Source organism: Megascapheus bottae, chromosome 9, assembly GCF_031878675.1.
Source record: "Megascapheus bottae isolate mThoBot1 chromosome 9, mThoBot2.hap1, whole genome shotgun sequence".
Lineage (NCBI taxonomy): Eukaryota > Metazoa > Chordata > Mammalia > Rodentia > Geomyidae > Megascapheus > Megascapheus bottae.
In genome coordinates, this window is record NC_143517.1 from 60,570,926 (window position 1) to 60,590,200 (window position 19,275).

Below are 19,275 nucleotides of genomic sequence, written 5' to 3' on the forward strand. Positions count from 1 at the left end.
GGTGAACAATGCCTTCTCTGGGTCACTGGCTTTGTTTTAAAGTAAAATGCTAATATGTAACAATTTTGAGCACTTATTGTGCTAGCATATATTAGTAGTATATTCTTATATAAGATCAAATTAGCCCAGTAAAATAAAACCTGCTAATAGGATGTCCACTTAATAAATAGACAGGGAAATTGAGATTCAGAAAGTTAGGTAGACTGCTTAAAATTACTAACTCATAGAGTTTTGGTTGAAGATCATCTGCCCAAGTCCAAAGTCTATACCTGTGACAGCTACAGTTGTAGTTGCACTTGTGTTTTTTCAAAGCCCTTACAAAGAAAGAAGAACAAAAATATTGAATGCTACAAATTACTAGGCCCTCAAGAAACACATACTCTGGGCCAGAAATTTGGTCCAGTGGTAAGAGTGCTTGCCTACCATGCACAAAGACCTGGGTTCAATTCCTCAGTACCAAATACATAGAAAAAAAGCTGGAAGTGGTGCTGTGGCTCAAGTGGTAGAGTTCTAGCCTTGAGAAAGTCCAAGGACAGTGCTCAGGCCCTGAATTCAGTCTCCACGACTGGCAAACAAACAAACAAACAAACAAACAAAAAACATACTCTTACTTTTTACATAATCTTAAAACAATAAATCCCTCTGTTTCCTTCAGAAAAATGCTACTAGAGTATATTTAATCAATAAGCTATAAGAGCAGCATTTGAGGAAGAGATTGAAGAATGATAATTCTTTAAGATGATGGAGGAGGCAGAAACATGCTTATAATTATGGGAATGGTGACCCTCACCCTGAACTTGGCTTCTTAGCTTCTTCTAGGAATTTCTTACCTGTAATTTAAAACTGGGAGATAGAAGGCAGGTACTGGGATCCACAGCAGGGGTGGGGAGGTGGGGAGGGGAGAATGAAGAGAGGTGTGGCATTGTGTATACAAACTGACAAGTTGAATTGAAACCCCTTTGTACAGTTATTCTAAAAAAAGACCCTGGAGTCTGGAGTATGGAATGAGCATCTAGTTGTTCCATAGTGTTCTTTTGTTTAATTCTTTGTTCATAGCTCTCAAATGGATTGTAATTTGCATATGAGACAAAGGAGTTTCCCCTATAAATAGAAGCCTAGACACCTGTCTTTGGAGATAGCCAGGAAGACCTAAATACAGGCATTTTGGAAATGGCTGTGCTTTTACACTGTACTTATCTTTTTTTTTTAAATTGTATTTTATTGTCAGGGTGATGTATTGAGGGGCTACAGTTACATTGGTCAGGTAGTGGGTATATTACTTCTTGAACATTGATACCCCTTCCCATATTTTTCTCCCCCCACCCCCTCCCAATCAGCTTGTTTTTCCCCTTCCTTTCTGCTTTTAAATAAACAAATACTTGTATGTATATATATATATATATATGTATGTATGGTACTAAGGTCAGATATAGTAACATTTGATGTACCATAATGGGGAAAAAAGAGAAAAGAAATTACTTCACATAGTGCATTAAGAACAACAGTCACAAAGATAAACCTCTTATTTCCATATCCTGGAGTTCATTTTGCTTAGCCTCATCCTACATGTGCATCACTTTTGAGATATTGTGATCCTCTGCTAGAAGAATCGTAGAAGTATTCTAATGATTACAATCAGGCAAACCCTGGAGCCTATGTTTTGTACTTCTTATCTTATCATAAATTCAAGAAAAGCCATTCTTTAGAGCTGAATGCCTGGGTTCCCAGGTCATGGAGTTGATATGGAGACGGTAGTGGTGTTGCTCTGCTTTATTCTGATGAAGTATGAGCTTTGGAAATGTATCTGGATTCAGCTCTATTAGCTGAATAATTTCCTTTCTCATTTATAAGATGAAAATGATAATAATAATACCAGTCCAGGTTATCAGCAGGAATTAGGCACATAGTAAAAACTTACTAGCTGTTCTTTCCCCATTCTTTCCCATTTCCAAGATTTTTGCCCATTATTTTCTTGACTTCATCATCTTCCCTTGTTACAAATATATATATATATATATATTATCTCTGCATTTGTGGGAATTTTGACTGTTTCATTCCTAGTGTTCCAGGGTTTGGTACCTCTCTGTTTCCATGGAGATTTCCTAGCGATATGTTTCTATTTCTGCTCTGGCCAACAGTCTTCCTAACTTGTTTTCCTCTTTTTCTGCTTATGCTTTTTGGGATGCATCTAGACCAGAAAAAGATGGACTGGAATCTAGAGTAGAGCAATGAGACTGGCAGGACCTAGTGTCTAGTGGAAGTAAAATCTCAAGCGAGAAGGGGTGTCACTGTTCATGGTCTGGTGTGTAGAGGGATCTTACTTTTTTTTTTTTGAGAAAGCAAGCAATACCTCTTTGTGAAATCTGCCACGACATACCTATTAATTTCCTTTCTTGAAGAACCTGGACAAGCTAGATGCAGGTACCTCACACTTATAATCTAAGCTATTCAGGAGGCTGAGATCTGAGGATCATAGTTAGAAGCCAGCCTGGGCAATTTCTCCAGTTAACTACTAGAATTTTGGAAGTGGAACTGTGCCTCAAAGTGGTAGAGTGCTAGCTTTGAGCAAAACAGGGACAGTGCCCAGGATGTGAGTTCAAGACCAATGACTGACAAAAACAAACAAACAAAAAAACAAGCTTGGGCAAATGCATTTCATATACAACACTCCTGTGTTATTTGAGACTCTCCTAGGAATGCAGCTTTTGTTCAGTCCTGCTCATTGCACATCCTAGTAACTAATAAGATCCTAGAGCAAAAATAGAATCTACATAGTTGGTGCTTTATTAATGAGGACAAATCCATAGTAATGTTCTTATATATGTACATATATTATATACATATATTGAATATTGTGCACCATAATTTCAAATTATTCCTTAAGCTGGCTCTATTTAGATATTAGTCCGCTATTTTACAGTTGAGGAAACTGAGGCTCAAGGAGATAACCATCTTGCCAAAGGCCACAGACTGGAGAAGATGAGCTGGGATCAAGCCCTCGCATAGCTAATCTTCAACCTACTTATTTAGTACAACATATATATTTTCTATTGATATTTTTATCCAAACAATGGAATTGGTAAGGAGCCCAGTTTCTCTCAGGCAGAAGTTCAAAGCTCTTTTATTAGGACAAGGGTCTTTCTGAGAGGATAATGTGAAGGCTTTGACAGCTACGCTACTGACTCCCCAAGTCATCTTCTCCAGCTTACGTTGTTCATTATGTGGTCTTTATTAGAACTTGCTTCATTAAAAATCACCACTTGATCCACGCAGTTAGGACCTGGAGGAGGCCTTTCAGAGAAGGGCTGTGGTGTCAGGTAGCACAGGGTGGCCAGAGCAAACATGTTCCTTTACCTGCTGTCCGTGGTAGAAAACAGCCAGGAGAAACATGGTCATCAGCAACAGAGACGCCTCCTTGGTCCCCAAGAAATCTCTGTGAAAAGAAGGAAAACAGTGATACAGTTATTTATAACCATGGGGATTTCAAGGACATCAGGGTGATACTAGGGTTCAGAAAGGAGAGGGAGGAGGAAAACATTGGGGGCTGCTCTGAGGGGATGTCTGCCCACTCAGAAGCCAGGTGACTTCTGAGCATATGCTCCAATGAAAGAGATTCTAGATCTAGCCTCTAGACAATGTATTTACATGAATAGCAATGGCTTCCATCTGCACAACCATTTTTGTTGATCTTGAAGATTTTATACAGTCTCATAATAAATATCCACTCTTTCTCCCTGTTTTAGAAATTATTTTGCTTCATGAGACAGTATGCAATGTTGACTATGTGAAGGTTTTTATTTTTAGTACCTTCCTGATTTGATTCTTATATCCATCCAATGAATTGGATCCTGCCTTAGCTCTTAACATTAGTTTCTAAAGTATATTAATTTTGTGATTTGAGGAATGATGGTATGCTCATTTTCATGGAACAATGGCTTTTTTCCTCTGGTGCCATTCTCCTAAGAGTAAACCTACAACACTCAATCCACAATCCTTGTGGGTTAAAATGTGGGGCGTCATTGACATAGACTTTCTTGGGCTTTTTAGAGACCAAAATTAATTAGTAGTAAGGTTGTAAATAAAACCTGGGGATGACTATCAGCCATAAGAGGAATTTAGAAGACCAGAAATCTCTCATTTGAGTCTGAATTCTTTCTCTTTTCCATGTGGGTTCGGCTCCAAGTTGTCTCAGGTCATTTTTAGGCCAGCCAGAAGGTAAATAATTTGTGAGGAGCAACATGGGATGTCTAAGTTGGACATACATATGTGAAATGTGACAATCAAGTGCCCACTTGGCAGGACTATGGGCTGAAGAGGAAACCCCGGAGAGAAATATTCCAGTCCAGTCACCTCTCCACATGCTCAGGTCCCATGCTTCTTTCCCTTTGCTTCTCCATCCCAGGCAATGCTCCCTCTTCCACATTCCTCTGTGTACTTGAGTCAAAAGCAGAAAGAAAACTGGGCCTGGGTCCTCACTAACTCATCAACCCACAGCCAAATCCTGTCTTCTCTGACACTCATATTTCACCTCCACATACCCACTTCTCTTCACATTCACCTCTACTTCCTGAGCACATCAGCCATTACCTCCATGTTCCTCCCCACACTGCCTCCCACAATCTGTTTTCTATAATATTGCCAGACTGTTACCACATCAGTCCCTTTTTAGTTGTCTCCCAACCATAAGCACATGTATAGCTGGAACTCACTCTGAAGTAACCCTGATGTGGCCCAAAGATACAAGAGAGACATCATAAATGGGATGCATTGTCCAGAGGGAAGAACAGAAGGAGTCCCCCTCTGGCTCCAGCAAGATTTCCTCCAGTTGGAGGCTAGCAGGTGCAGCATAGGGCTCAGGGAAATGGGGCAGGAGTCTAGCTGCTAGCTCGATGTTTTCAGTTGAACTGATAAAACAGGCCTTCTTAGTTTAATGGGAGCCAGGCTTGGTCCAGTGTATCAGGAATGGCCACGCACCCAGGAGTGGTAACGCGCATTATTGTGAGGAAATACTGAGCATGTGAACAGCAAGAGGGTCAAAGAAGTGTGGAGGCTGGAGGAAGATTTGGATCTGTGAGTTCCGCGTTCTATCAGCTTTTCCTTGGAGATAAGATGCTAATAATAGAGCTCATCATTACAGTTCTTATCAATAGCTCCAGAGAAGCTCATAATTATTAAGTATCTGTGGTTGCCAGACATATGTAGGGAAAGGAACATTGTCTCTGGCCTCAAATTTGTCCAGTAGGAGAAAGAATGAAATAGAGATAATTTTATAATATGATGAACTCCATGGCACGGAGACAACCCTGTTGCCATGGAAATACTTGAAAGGATAAAGTAACTGAGGATGAGAGTTTAGAGGAGACTTACAGGATGGGATGACTTCAGATGCAGAAGGTGGGGTGAAGTTCTGCAGAAGGAAGCTATGTGTCTTGGTTATGTCATGGTTTACAAATCTCTAGCCCAGGGATGATAAATAAATGTCATAAACCATGCTTGAGGTTGCTTGAAGCCTAAGAAAGAGGCCAGCTGCATTTTCCTGGTGATCACGATTAGTGCTGAACTGAGGAGAGTAGCCTATTATTTATGTACTGTCACTTCTGCATTTAGGCATGGAGAATCCTTTGTTCTGTCTTTTATTTCCCACTGAACTTGTTCTGAGAGTCCAGGTACATTTTCAATACCATTCTTTCCTATCTCTTTGTTCTCTAGCCTTGGAAATATAATGACCTCTATAAAAATGGACATGAACTTTGAACTCATGCAGAACCTGGTTTCTTTCTCCATTCTAAACTGATCAGTTTTCTGATCTTGAACGAGCTGCTTAATTTCTCAGTTTCTTTATCTGTTATGACTCTAATAACCCCCATAGCTGCAAGGATTAAATGGACACTCAAGATAATGTGCTGGCATGGAGCCAGGCTGGTATCTTCTTTGCAATATCCTCTGAAACACTTGGCACATTATCTTACTTGTGGTGATATTGTTCAAAAAATAACTCACCAGTTCACATTGCTTAGGTAGAATGGGAGCTATCCTATGCTTAGCTCCACCAATGAGTCCATGCATCTGTGCCAAACTCCTGCTCTCCCTGGCACTTCTGATATTGTCTTCTTTGTGATGCTGGAAGATTTTTTTTTAAAATTTGCTTGAACTCAGGGCTTGGGCACTGTCCTTGGGCTTTCTCAAGGCTAACACTCTACCACTTGAGCCACAGCATCACTTCCAGCTTTTTCTATGTATGTGGTACCGAGGAATTGAACCCGGGTCTTTATGCATGTTCTGCAAGCACTCTACCACTAGGCCAAACTCCTGGCCCAAAAGAAATTTATTTTAAGGCGTGCACTTTATCATTTGAAGCATATTTTCAAGAGAAAACACAAATAGTCCTTGAATCATTTTGAGAACAGTGATTGATCAAAAAATATAGAGATGATTAAACTCTACCCAGAATGAAGGTATAAGAAAATTATGAGCAATTTCTGAGAGTTCAGCCATATTCCAAATGAAAAAGCATAGTCTGAGTAAGGACTGCAGAATCTGCATAGCTATTTGGCTAGGTTAAGAATCATCCAATTGCATCCAGTTTGCAATTGCCTTTAACTTATGATATTTGACTAGCTTCTAAGGAGACCTATGTGGCCAAATTCAAGTTGTATTATAATGTTTTATTTACAACTAAATATCAGCGACTTAGAACCAAGAACATTTTGAACTGATCTATTTTTGTTAAAGAAACACTGAGATAGCTGGATGGCTCATACCTATAATCCTAGCTACTCAGGAGTCTAAGATCTGAGGATCAGGGTTCAAAGCCAGCTGGGGAACAAAAGGACCTGAGACTCGAGATAATAAGACCATTTTTTTTTATACATCAGCTGATACTTGTTTGGCTTTAAGTTCCTAAAGGGAATGCCTTGAGGGAAATCAGTGTCTTGTTTTTGAAGCTGTAGACCTGGCTAGAACCCGCAGTGAGAGTTTTATCATATCTGTATCCTCCCTGGACTGATAGAGGTTATATAATGTTGAACAGATGCTATTTGGCTTTTACCCAATATGCGGGTTCTAGCCTGACTATTTGTTCCTCATCTCCACTGTGAGCTCTCATGTCCATGAATGCAGTAGTCAGACCTGGCTTCATATTTGGTGGTGGTGAGTCCAAAAAGAGAAATACTGAGATACCTGGATAAAAATAAAAAAATTCAAGGGACTGGCATGATGGTACATACTTGAAATCCCAGGAAACTTGGCAGGCAGAGATTAGATGAATTGTGTTTTAAGGCCAGTCTAGGAAAAAGGTTAGCAGGTCTTATTTCAACAAATAAAAAAATGGCATGTTGTCATATGCCTTATATCCAGGTACGTGTGAGGAATTCGCTAGATTCCCATCTGGGATCAACCTAGGCAAAAACCTGGACTTTATCTGAAAAAAAAATAGCCTAAAGCAAAATGACTGCCTACCTAGAGAAAGCCTTATGTTTAAACCCTGGCATTGAAGAGAGGGTGGAGGAGGATTGAGGACAAGTGAGTGAGTGAGAGCTAGAGAGCAAGAAAGAGCAGCAAGAGTGAGAAAATGAACTAGAATGAGAACGAGTGAGCGAGCGAGCGAGGGGAGAAGAGGGAGAGACAGAGACAGAGAATGAATTTCAAGACAGTGTCAGCAGGGCATTAAATTAGAAGCCTCTGAGTGCAAAAGAGGGATCCAAAATCACAAAAACAAGAGGATAACTGTTTGTATTCCACATGGCTTCTAGACCCTGCCAGCATCAAATTTATTTGGTTCTCACTAAATGATTTGTGTGGATTGTTCTTGACATTATCTCTTCCCATGCATTCTCACTTGTGAGAGATTCATCTGGCAGCACATTTTTCTATGTTTGAAATGTCTTTAATATCTACCACTATTGATATCACCTTCTCATCATGGTTTTTGATAACCATGACTTATTTGTAGCCTGGAGATCTCTAGAAATGAATGCTGTTTGGTTTCCAGATGCCAGAGAAGGAGAAAAGGCATTAGGATGCACAGGTGTGCCTCTGGCATGGGGTGGGAAGCAGGTTGGATAGCTGAATATGGAAATAACAGAGATGGTGTTCCTTCCTTTTGGAAGCACCTACTTTCTAACAATAGCTGTGGGGTGGATCTTGAGTAAGTTATTTGAATTAAATGTTCTTCTGGAAAGAAAGCAAAACCATAAATTTATCATGATCAGTTCCAAAATTCAGCCTGGTGCCATTACTTACAAAATGGGGTAGGTATTGCTAGAGGGGGAAAAGGAGATGCTCTTGGTAAGAATACAGTGTTGCTTTTTTACATTAATGAGGTGTTACCTGAAAAGTGAAAGCAAGAATCAGAACTTGTTTGTAAGTTTTTGGACCCCTAATTTATTCTATTGACTATATTTCAGGAAGTCCACAGGTGACAAAGAAATAGTATCTCCCAATTCTATGTTAGGATATACAGAAAATAAAGACTATGAGAGGATGAGGAGCATCAATGTACTGGAACAACCTAGAAAGGTCAGCCAAATGAAGTCATTAATTGTAAAGCTTGTCACTTAAGTGCAAAATCAAGTCGTGCCTACAGGATAGGGAAAAGATGTTGAAGGAAACTAGTAAGAGTTGTAGGAATTATGGATGATAGCTTATTGTGAATCAATAGTGCTGTATGATTCACAAGGTGCCAGAATACTCGCTCATTTAGTACTTCTTTTCACAAACTTTTCATTGGACACTTCCTTCTAAGATAATGCCAGGAATATGAACATGATTACTGATCTTTCCTTTAGAAATATTGTTTCTTCCTTAAGAATATAGATATTTCCTGTTTTCATGGTAGAGGAAGACATGGAACTTAATGACTCCAACATGGAAAGGTGAGTGCAATAATAAAAATTTACTTACATGGATTAGAGAAAGTAGATGATGTGGCCTTTTCTTTTTTACTCAAGGCGATTGTCCTTGAACTGCGTCTAGAAAATGATTGGTTGGATTTGGAAGCAAGGGACATCAGGCAGGGAAATGTATGGGCAGAAGGTCTTTTAAGAAACAGTATGTGATTTCCTGTGGCTAGAGTATGAGCCATAAAAGGAGTTTTAGGGGACAAGACTGAAGAAGCCAGCATGGGAACCGGGGCAAACCACTTGCACTTCTAGCTTCTTAGAGACAACAGGTAGCCTCTGAAAGGCTTTTGGGAGGAGTGCGCATGAGCAGATTTTGAGCTAGAAGAAACAAAAATAGATTCTGGGGTAACAGAAGACTGAAATCCTAAAATGAGGATTCACAGAAATACCTGCATTCATAGCATGGAAAAGCCCTGTCTACATGACAAATGTGGACAGTAATCAACTGCTTGTCTATGCCCGTCCTTGTGCTAAATTTCTATGAACAAGTTTGAACCATTTATACTCTTTCAGCATGGGACCTATTCAAATTCGCCCTTCGCTGATGAGAAACGCTAAATCACCATAAGTTAATTTGATCAAGAGCACACATCTAGTTAATGGAAGAACTGAGATTTGGTTCCAGGTAGCTAACTCCTAAAATATGCTCCTACACGATGTGAGATATTGACCTTCTGTAAGGTAAATATCTGCAAGGAAGGTTAATCCCTAGTGTTTGAGAAGACACTGGAGATGAGGTGTACCTCCTGTCTGGGACCAGAATTATCTATGAGCCAGGGAGTTGGCATGCAGAGGTGAATGAGAAGACTGGAAGATGCCAATCTGAAGTATTTGAGGCCATTCCAATGAAGAAGCAGCAAGACTACCCCATCCCAGCTTCTTTGTGGTCTTCACATTTTACATTTTATGTTTCCACATTACAATCAGGAGCAAGCTGAAGAGATCTCCCCCGAGCGTGAGCTCCTAAAGTGCAGATTAATGCTCACCAGCCAGTGACTGCAGAGTGGACACATAGTGACTTGGGTTGTTCCGTAACCACCCCAGACTGTATTGAGTACAAGGATACAGTGAGCTGGCTGACTGAGTGCTTTCACCTCTTATTAGGTAAATGCTGTTGACAGCAGAGAGTGAGATGGCACATGAGGCCTGATCAGTGACTGGCTATGGATAAGGGAAAGTCAAAGCGTTAGATCAGGTGCAAGTGTCTTTGGGATGATCTTTATATTTACAACACTTACTTAAAATGGAACTACAATGTTTTCCTGAAGGCGCTGAGTCTGAATTTAGAGCTAAACTTTTTAAAAGGGAAAAGATGAAGAATGTACATATATTAAATATCTACTATGTGGCAGACACATTATGGCCCAATAATTGTTCTGATCGACTGAATTATGTGAACAGTAAAGGAGAAAACTGACGAGATGCCTTTGAAAATCAGGTAAGAGGAATTCAAATGGGCCAATAAATAAACAAAAAGATTCATAAAGTCCCTCTACTCAGGGACTGGTATAGTGAGATAAAATATCCTCCCATAAGTTCAGCAGGATCTAAAACGTCTACAGCTGGTGTGGGCAGGAATGAGAAGCTATAGAACCACCGCGTACTGGAGGAAAATCATTTCAATCATGATGGAGAGCAATTTGGCAATATGATATTTTCTAAAGTAGTGAGGATGGGACCCCTACAATCCAGCAAAAGTGCTCTTTTCTAGTGCCCCGGGAGATGTGAATGGGGTGCTTCTTTAATGATAGGAAAACCAGACTGAATGTCTGTTAACACTTACATGATGAAATATATGTTCACATGTACAGAAAGTGGGGAAAATGAATTAAATTTATAGATATCACATTTTTACATATTTAAAAATAGCAATATTGTTTGGCAAAAAGTAATATAATGTATAGTCATAGACATAGGAGATATATATTAAACGCCATAGATGGAAGGGATATATATTAAGTGTAATAGGAATTGGCCCTTAGGAGAACCATTTATGAAATATTTAATTCTTTTATAAATGCAAAAGAAAAGATGAATAAGTTTATTGTTGCTTATTTCCAGGGGTTGGTTCTTAGAGGTTTATACATTATTTTTTTTAGCCATTTTGAATTATTGTGGCCATTATTTTTTCACTGTTGGCCATTATTCTGGTCTTGGCTAGACTTGTATGTTTCTCACCCCAGAACCCAGTCAGTCTGGCAATGGTGGATAGTGGGTTCCTCTTAGTATTTCCTTGTTGAGGTCTTTTTTTCCCTCAGGCTGTGGAATAGGACAAGTGATGTCACCTGCAAGTGTATCCAGAAACTGAATGGTGTCAGAGTCAAGAAGAGTGAGGGAGCCAGAAACACAGGCTTCTGCCTTCCTCTGTTCCTAGACATTCTGTCCATCCCCCCACGCCCTCCCAGCCTCAGAAGCTGTCCAAAGACAATCATATGACTGACTTAGTGGCTCTTCCAAGGTATGGGCTGAATTAATTCACAATTTCTGCTGCTGGCATCATAGGGCCTGAGCTCACATTCATCACCCATTCTCTTCTTACTTCCTCCCTTTCTCACTCCCTTGCACTGCCTTGGGTTAAATTAGCACTTAAACTTGGCTTTGTGCTCTTTTTTGTTCCCCCAAGAACTCTATGTGAAGATTTTCCTTTTTATACCTTCTCATATTTCAAAAGTAACATCATAAAAGCCGAGCTCATTCGACAATGACTGCTGATATTAATATTGCTATAGCTCCATTGACATTAGATCCTGCAAGTCTTGAATAAACGTTAACTTATCAGGTTTGAAAGAAATCTGAAGTACTATTCAAATACTATTTAAAAAGTCTAAATTACAAATAGTTTATCTATTTGCAATTCGTCTAAATAGTATAACTAAAAAGTGAGGATTTTGCCTGGGCTTGCACGCTAAACCAAGCCCAAGGTGAGACGTAACCCAACATCAAATCAATTGTTTTAATAACCCTGCCTCCCTTCCTCCAGGGGTTCCGTATCCCATGAAAGCCAAGCCCTGTTGGAACACTCACTCTCCACTGTGGTTCAGGTTGTCATAACGCAGAAAGAGCCCTGCATAGATGGTCTCTGTCAGTAGGGCATAGATGGCAATCATGATGAGAAGGACAGCCAGCTTCAGGACAGAGTTCAGTCGGAGGAACACTGCACAGGTCACCATAGCCAACACTCCCGTGAAGACGAAGTACTGTGAACAAAGAAGGCAGGCTGTTAGATTCCGTAGGGATCACAGGGCTCCCTCTCCTAGCTGTGGACAGATGTGTGCTGAGCGTTTCCCCTTGGAGATCAGACCCTCACGAAGATCAGAGGATTCCATGGGGTCCTTCATTTTCCTTCCCTCAAACCCATGCCTCTCATGTCTATGAAGGCCGTCACACATCACATCGTCATGCAAAGTGGAAACTTCACTTTGGTCTATGTTACTTTCTCTTATCTACATTCCACAAGCTAGCCATTCTAAGTCTATTAGAGCTTCTTCCTTAGCATCTAATGACCTTCTTCCTTCTGTCTTCTTTTCAGTTCTCAGGGACAATTCTTGCATGGTTTATTTGCAGCTGGACTAGTTAGTTGTTAGGCACAAGTCCCCATCCAACACCTCTGGACACTTTTTACGTCACGCCTATGTGAAATCACCGCATTGCTGTCTGTTCCCTCATATTGTTGCTTCTGAGTATCGGAGCTCATAGACTACTGGACAGCGACAGCCCTCTCTAGATGTCTTCAACTCTCAGCCATGTGATTAAGCCTTCTTCCTCTGACAAATGTCAACTCAGACGTACTTCTGGAAAGCCTTTGTGAGCATCTGGATCCTGCCTCATTCCCCCAGAACACCCTGGAAAGACCACAGTGACTTCTGTTACCTTATGGCTGAAGTAAATTTTCTACCTGAAAATTGGAATTGCCCAAGAGCTGGAAACCTGAAGAAACCTCCAGTCTCAGTCTACCCAGTTAGATTCCAGCCTTCTACATGAGGCTTGTCACTGTATTGTCCATATAGAAGTATCCCGATAGACTATGCTTGGTGATGGGTTAGGATTGTCACTATCCAATGGATACAAAAGCTAAAACTTACATGTCATAGCAATGCTTATGATCTTAATATTGCTCTATGCCTGTTCTCTTGTGTTATTCAGAATAAGTGGCTTGAAGGGAATCATTAATTCCCATTCGTAGATTTAAAATGTGAGGCACATCAAGTTTAAGCAAATTGTTCAAAATCTTGGAGCTAGACAGTGACATCTAGGCCATCTGAATATAGCCAGTTTGAGTGCATGTGACTGGTGACAGTATTGGCTGCATTTGGTAATATCCAAGCTGAACTCATTATTCAAGATATATTTATGACTTCTTAAGCCACATTGACTCATTCACGCACTTTTTTCACTAATGGTGATGTAAACAAAGGTGGATAACAGCTTGACCTAGTAGGATTCTGTGGTTTTGTGGTGGAGAGGGTAGTCGTGGATTGAATATTGACTCTGTGTTCCAGGAGCCTGTCTGGTACATCCTTTCCTTTAATCTCTTCTTTTACTAAAAAAATTCTGTAGGACACTGCATATGAAGTGACCAGGCAAAAGTAAGAATTTTTTCCCATCCAGAGAAACTTTCCAGACTTCATTTTCGCAGCAGCCAAATAAAAAGTAAGATCTAAAGATTCCTTGTTCCTTGTCACTTGTATTAGAACAAAGGTCCAAGCAAGTTGTAATCAGTGCAATGAGCCATGTGTTAGATCAAAACTTACCACCATGACTGTGCCTTCAATATTTATGGTGGCACAACAGTTTGAGTTAAAAATATTAAATAAGTGGGCCAGGAGTTTGGCCTAGTGGTAGAGTGCTTGCCTAGCATGCTTAAAGACCCAGGTTCGATTCCTCAGTACCACATACATAGAAAAAGCCAGAAGTGATGCTGTGGCTCCAGTGGTAGAGCTCTAGCCTTGAGAAAGTCCAAGGAGAATGCTCAGACCTTGAGCTCAAAGCCCAGAACTGGCAAAAAAATAAAATCAAATTAGCATTTTTTGAGTGCCTATCCTAACTAAGGCATGTGGTAGACACTGGAAATCCAAAGGGAAACGAGAGATGGTCTAAGCCTAGAGAAAATTCTGGTCAAGAATATAAACCAACATGAAAATGTCAACAGTAATATGCCATGGAAAGCCCTTTTCCATCCATGTGATCAGTAATAGGAAAGAGATCAAACATTCTTTGAGGAGAAGATGTGTCTGGGATAAGCTGGGCAGGTAAGGTTGATGTGACCAGAACTTCAACAGACACAGAGGATGTCACACAACAGAAAATGGGAAGACATACTAGCACGGATGCAGAAGTATTAAGAAGAAAGGTGTCAGGAGAATGAATCTCTCAAGTTAGACAGGGAATCATGAAATAATCAGAGCAGGCAGACAGTTTGTATGAGTCTTCTTCCTCTTTTTCCATCAAGCCTCCTAAAAGAGGAGCCTCTCTTTGGAGGAGAATCGCTTTGATGACTTTGGTGGGACCTCAAAGCTTCTACTTTAATGTGTGCAGTCAAACCTGTGGCAGTGCTAACAGCCAGGAGGCATCAAAGACAAGGACCTGCACAATTCTGGGACCATTTCTCCCCTGCCACTTACACTCTGAGTGAATAGTAGGAATGGGTCTATAAAGTTGGAAAACAGGAGGCTGTAGAAGGTTATGGTTCCATGAAGGTCTTTCTGTGGAACCCTCTCTTTCTATGGGCACAGATCCATCAAGTCTTGGTTCCTAGAACTTGGGAAGATTCTAGACCAGAAGGTACTATGGTGTTTTTGTTAAACAGCAAATGGATTGTGTATTCTCTATGTTATCTCAGGAAGACATGTGCTCTTGAGTTGCACACTTTCCCTTGGTACAGGTATGGAAGAAATCATCCAAACAGAAATATAGAAACAAAGCCAGAAGACCCAAAGAGTAAAATACAGCAACTACCATGTTTAATGTTATGTAGTGGGTGCTCAAAAACTATCTTCCTATAGTATGGATGAGAACCACTCAGCGATGTCAACCCCAAAGTCAGAAATCACGGTGCTTGTGGCTCATGCCTCCTCCTGAGGCTCTGAAAGGCATACTCTGCTGTGTGAGTTATGACCCCAGACTGAACACATCATCTTTGGACATTAATAATTTTGAATGCTACCATGTGCTTTAGCAATTTCTGCTCCAAATTAGGAAAAAGAGGTTACAGGCAATTTAGTAGCTAGGATGGTCTGTGGAGAGAAGATATACAATGACTAGAGGTGTGAGGCAGACCTGGTTTGTATGTTAGAAGAGATAAAGCTGGATGGGGCTTTAGCTTGAGGATGCTTATGCATAAGGGTTAAGGTGATAGAGAGCAGATGCAATCATTTCAACTAAACACTTACTCGTCATGTATTCCATGCAAAGTCCTCAACTTCATGTTCCTCATCTTATTAAGACCAGGTACTATTCTATGGCTGCTCTCCGCCTCCTCCTCCTCCTCCTCCTCCTCCTCCTCCTCCTCCTCCTCCTCCTCCTCCTCCTCCTCCTCCTCCGCCTCCTCTTCCTCCTCCTTCTTTTCCTTCCCTCCACCTGCTCCTTCTCTACCCTCCCTCCTCTAACCTCTTCTCCTCTTTTTCTTTTCCTTTCTTTTTCTGCTGTGGTACTGGGGTTTTGGAACCTAGACTCTCACATATGCTAGGCCAGCACTCAACCAGTTGAACTACATTTCCAGAGGGTTTTTTTTGAAAACTATTATATTTATTGTTGTTACTTTTAAGATAGCGTCTGGCAATTTCTACCCACAACTGGCTCAGTTGGAATTCTTCTGATCTTTGCTTCCCATGTACCTAGGATTCTAGATTCTGGATTATATGCGTAGCTCATTTGTTGAGACTAGGTTGGGATAAGGTGTCATGAATTTTTCACCCAGGTTGACCTTGACCACTGAGCCTCCCAATATCTGCCTCCTGAGTATCTGGAATACAGGAACGAACCACATCTAGCCTTTCTACCTGTTCTACAGAAGAAGGAAAGCACAGAGAACAACTTTCTGTTTCTAAATACTCAGTTTTCTTTTCTCAAATGATAGACTGGACTTGGAAATCACAAATAAGGCATGTTTTTTTCTAAGTTGGAAAAGGCACTGAAATTCCATGGCTTGATTATGAGTTGAGAAAAATAGTATCTTATGACATAGATAAAATTATTTACTTAAGAATCCGCAATGGTTAATTGAGTATTTGCTATGTACCGAAAATAATGCCAAGCTGGAGGTTACAGCACTAATATTAGGACAGTGTAATAATAGGCGATCAATTGCCTTCACAATATGTGTACATTTTCCCCTTAGAAGAAAATTTCACACAGTGATGATCAAAGGAGAAGTTGCACATCAACCCACATGGATCTCATGGACCAGAAGGTCTGTGACTATTTGGTTTACTATCTAGATCCTAGGCATCACAAAAGGAAACCAAACAGGCTGTTGTCAAAAGACTGTAGAGTTCAAAGAAAACCGAAACAATGATCAACTCATTCACAACCCAACTAGAGCAATCACAGGTCTCAGTGCAAGCAGCACACTCAACTTGGTGCATGCATGCTTAAGATGAGGCTACTTTTGTGGTGAACACAGAGTTGGCCTTCTCCTGGGTTCAACAAACCTTGACAGAACAGGGGTGTCATGATCCTGGGGTGTTAGGGGTAGATTGGGGAAGACTGGTCTGATATGCTAAGCTATGCAGTGAATCATGTTGTATTAGGAAAGGAACATTTATTTTATGTTCAGCACTCTGTATTAAGACTTTGTTTGGTTTAATCTAAATTCTGGTTCCCACCATTCATTTTAAAAATAATTTTCTGTCAGTATATAGCTTCTTCAGTATGTAACACATTTCCCCTGTTCTTATTTCCTTTAAGATTTTGGTCTTTATTACTGGTTTTAAGAAATTTGATTGCAGTGTGTGTGTGTGTGTGTGTGTGTGTGTGTGTGTGTGTGTGTGTGTGTGTGTGTGTATGTTTCACACTTTAAAGGCTGTGGATTTATAGTCTTCATCAAATTTTGAAAACTTTGGCTATGAGTTCTTTAAGTAAATGCATTTCCCATCTTCTTTCTCTTTTTGCTTTCGTGTGTGTGTGTGTGTGTGTGTGTGTGTGTGTGTGTGTGTTTGTGTGTGTGTGTGTGTTAGGGTGTGTGTATGGGTATGTATGTGGTAGGAAAAAAGCTCCAATTATCTATTATCCAATTGTTCTTAATTGTGCTTTATGTTGAATTTCAGCTTTGTTTTCATCTTTTATTTGGGATATTTCTATTGGTATGTCATTGGTGTCACTAACTTTGTTCTAGGATTTGAAACTTCCTGCCTATCACAGTTTTCTCATACTCAGGTATTCACTATGGACCATTTTTATACACCTTCCAAGTTCCTAAAGTTTGGAATATGTAGAATATTTAAAATAAATATTTTATTGTCCATATTTTATAATTATAGCACACAAAGCCATTTTTTGGTGGGTCACAGGGCTTGAATTCGGCCTGGGCACTGTCCCTGAGCTCTTCAGCTCAAGGTTACCACCCTACCCCTGGGCCTGGGCATTGTCCCTGAGTTTAATTGAGATAAGAGTCTTGGGTCCTTTTGTGCCCAGACTGGCTTTGAACCTTGATCCTCAGATCTCAGCCTCCTGAGTAGCTAGGATTACAGGCGTGAGCCACCACGCCTCCATGCCCAGCCACAAGGCCAATTCTTGCCTGATTGATGTTAGCTTATTACCTCACCATTTTCAGCCATATTTTCCTACTTTCAGTGTCTGGTAATCTTTGATTGAATGCTAGTTATTGTAAATTTACCTTGAGGAAATCCTAGATTTTTACTAGCCTTATAAAGTCTTGCTGGGTTGGGTGGCTCACACCTGTAATCCTAGCTACTCAGGAGGCTGAGATCTGAGGATTGTGGTTCAGAGTTCATGAGATTCTTATCTCCAATTAATCACCAGAAAACTTGAAGTGGCAAGTGGCGTTGTGGCTCAAGGGGTAGGGTGGTAGCCTTGAGCTGAAGAGCTCAGGGACAGTGCTCAGGCCCAGAGTTCAAGTCCTAGATCAACAACAACAACAACAAAAAACAGTCTTGAAATTTGGTATGGGAGATAACCAAACTCTATGGAAATAGCTTGATTGTTTTGGGTCTTAGAATTTATAATTTTTAGAAAAGCACTAAAGCAGGATATATGGTCAAGAAATATCTATGAATGAGGCAAGGCTTCTTCTGACTGCCAGGTGTCCCATGACTTGAGGTTTCTTCAGTTTAACTTGTAGAGATAGACATTATTTCCAGCCTTGTGTCTCCCAGGCACCGATTTCTTGGTGATTCTTTTCCTAGCATCAGTTTGTTTCCATGCAGATTTTCACCAACTGGATCTTCAGCAAATCTCTGAGTTTATCTCTGTGCAAGTCTTTGCTTTCCAGTAGCATGATCTACGGACTCTAGCGCTGTCCCCCAACCTGCCTGCACTCTCAGATAGCTATTTCCAAATGAAGACATCAGATTTATTTGAGAATCCCTTGGGAAGTCTCCATCTGGAAGACTGGGTCTCCTTCCAGATGTGGTCTGAAAATCCTCATATAGCCACAGTGGAGCTCAGGCAACCCCAGACCCCACTTCACTTGCTTCCTGTCTCCCAGGGCTCCTTGGCTTTCCTTGCTGGAAACTAACTTCCCATGGAACCTGCTGGAAACCATATCCAATGACACTCTGAGTTCACAGCTGTGTGATCTTCGTTCATGTCTTCTCCTTCCTCTACACTGCTTCTCACAATTGGAACTTGGCTTTCTTTAATCATTTCCTCAATCTTTACTCTTTTTCAGAAAATGACAGACTTCTGATTCAGAATTTAACTATTCTTTACAGATACCTACTATAATAGTTTCTTGTTTTTATCACATCATCCAATTTAATGATGTGGTTTTGGACTGGGCATGGTTTCTCATGTGGTAAGGCAGAAACATTTTGTCCACAGTTGAGGAACCATGGTTCAGAAAGATGGTATGTTTATTGGGACACACACACTAGTGAGGACAGAGGTTACTTTCCAGTGTGGTAAATAGATCTTCTGACTGAGCTATACCTGGTGGGCTGGTAAAGGGTCTGTCAAATGAGGTAGTTGTATCAACTGGTAAATTTATTCTGAGGCCACACTGTTCTCACCATTGAACAAGATGGCACTCTAGTTAGCTATGGGAGAAAATATTAAAAATTAAACTAGTATTTATTTGCTCCAACTTAAATGTTATTTCTCTTTTTTAAGTATGTTTATTTATAACATATATTGACAATGTGTGCTTAGAATTATATTAGTGGGAATCATGGCTTATATTCTTTTGTACTAGATGTGA

The 19,275-nt window shown here is 40.4% G+C and overlaps 1 protein-coding gene across 2 annotated transcripts in view; it reads right to left on the reverse strand.

The window, feature by feature from the left end:
- The window catches only part of Adcy8 (adenylate cyclase 8), a 191,764-nt gene that overhangs the window by 20,838 nt on the left and 151,651 nt on the right, over positions 1-19,275 (reverse strand). For both annotated transcript variants that reach the window (XM_090339406.1, XM_090339405.1), the window contains 2 exons: positions 11,925-12,097; positions 3,355-3,433 (listed from right to left, as the gene is read on the reverse strand). In XM_090339406.1, coding sequence (XP_090195532.1) covers positions 3,355-3,433; positions 11,925-12,097 — 252 coding nt within the window. The remainder of the gene's footprint in view (positions 1-3,354; positions 3,434-11,924; positions 12,098-19,275) is intronic.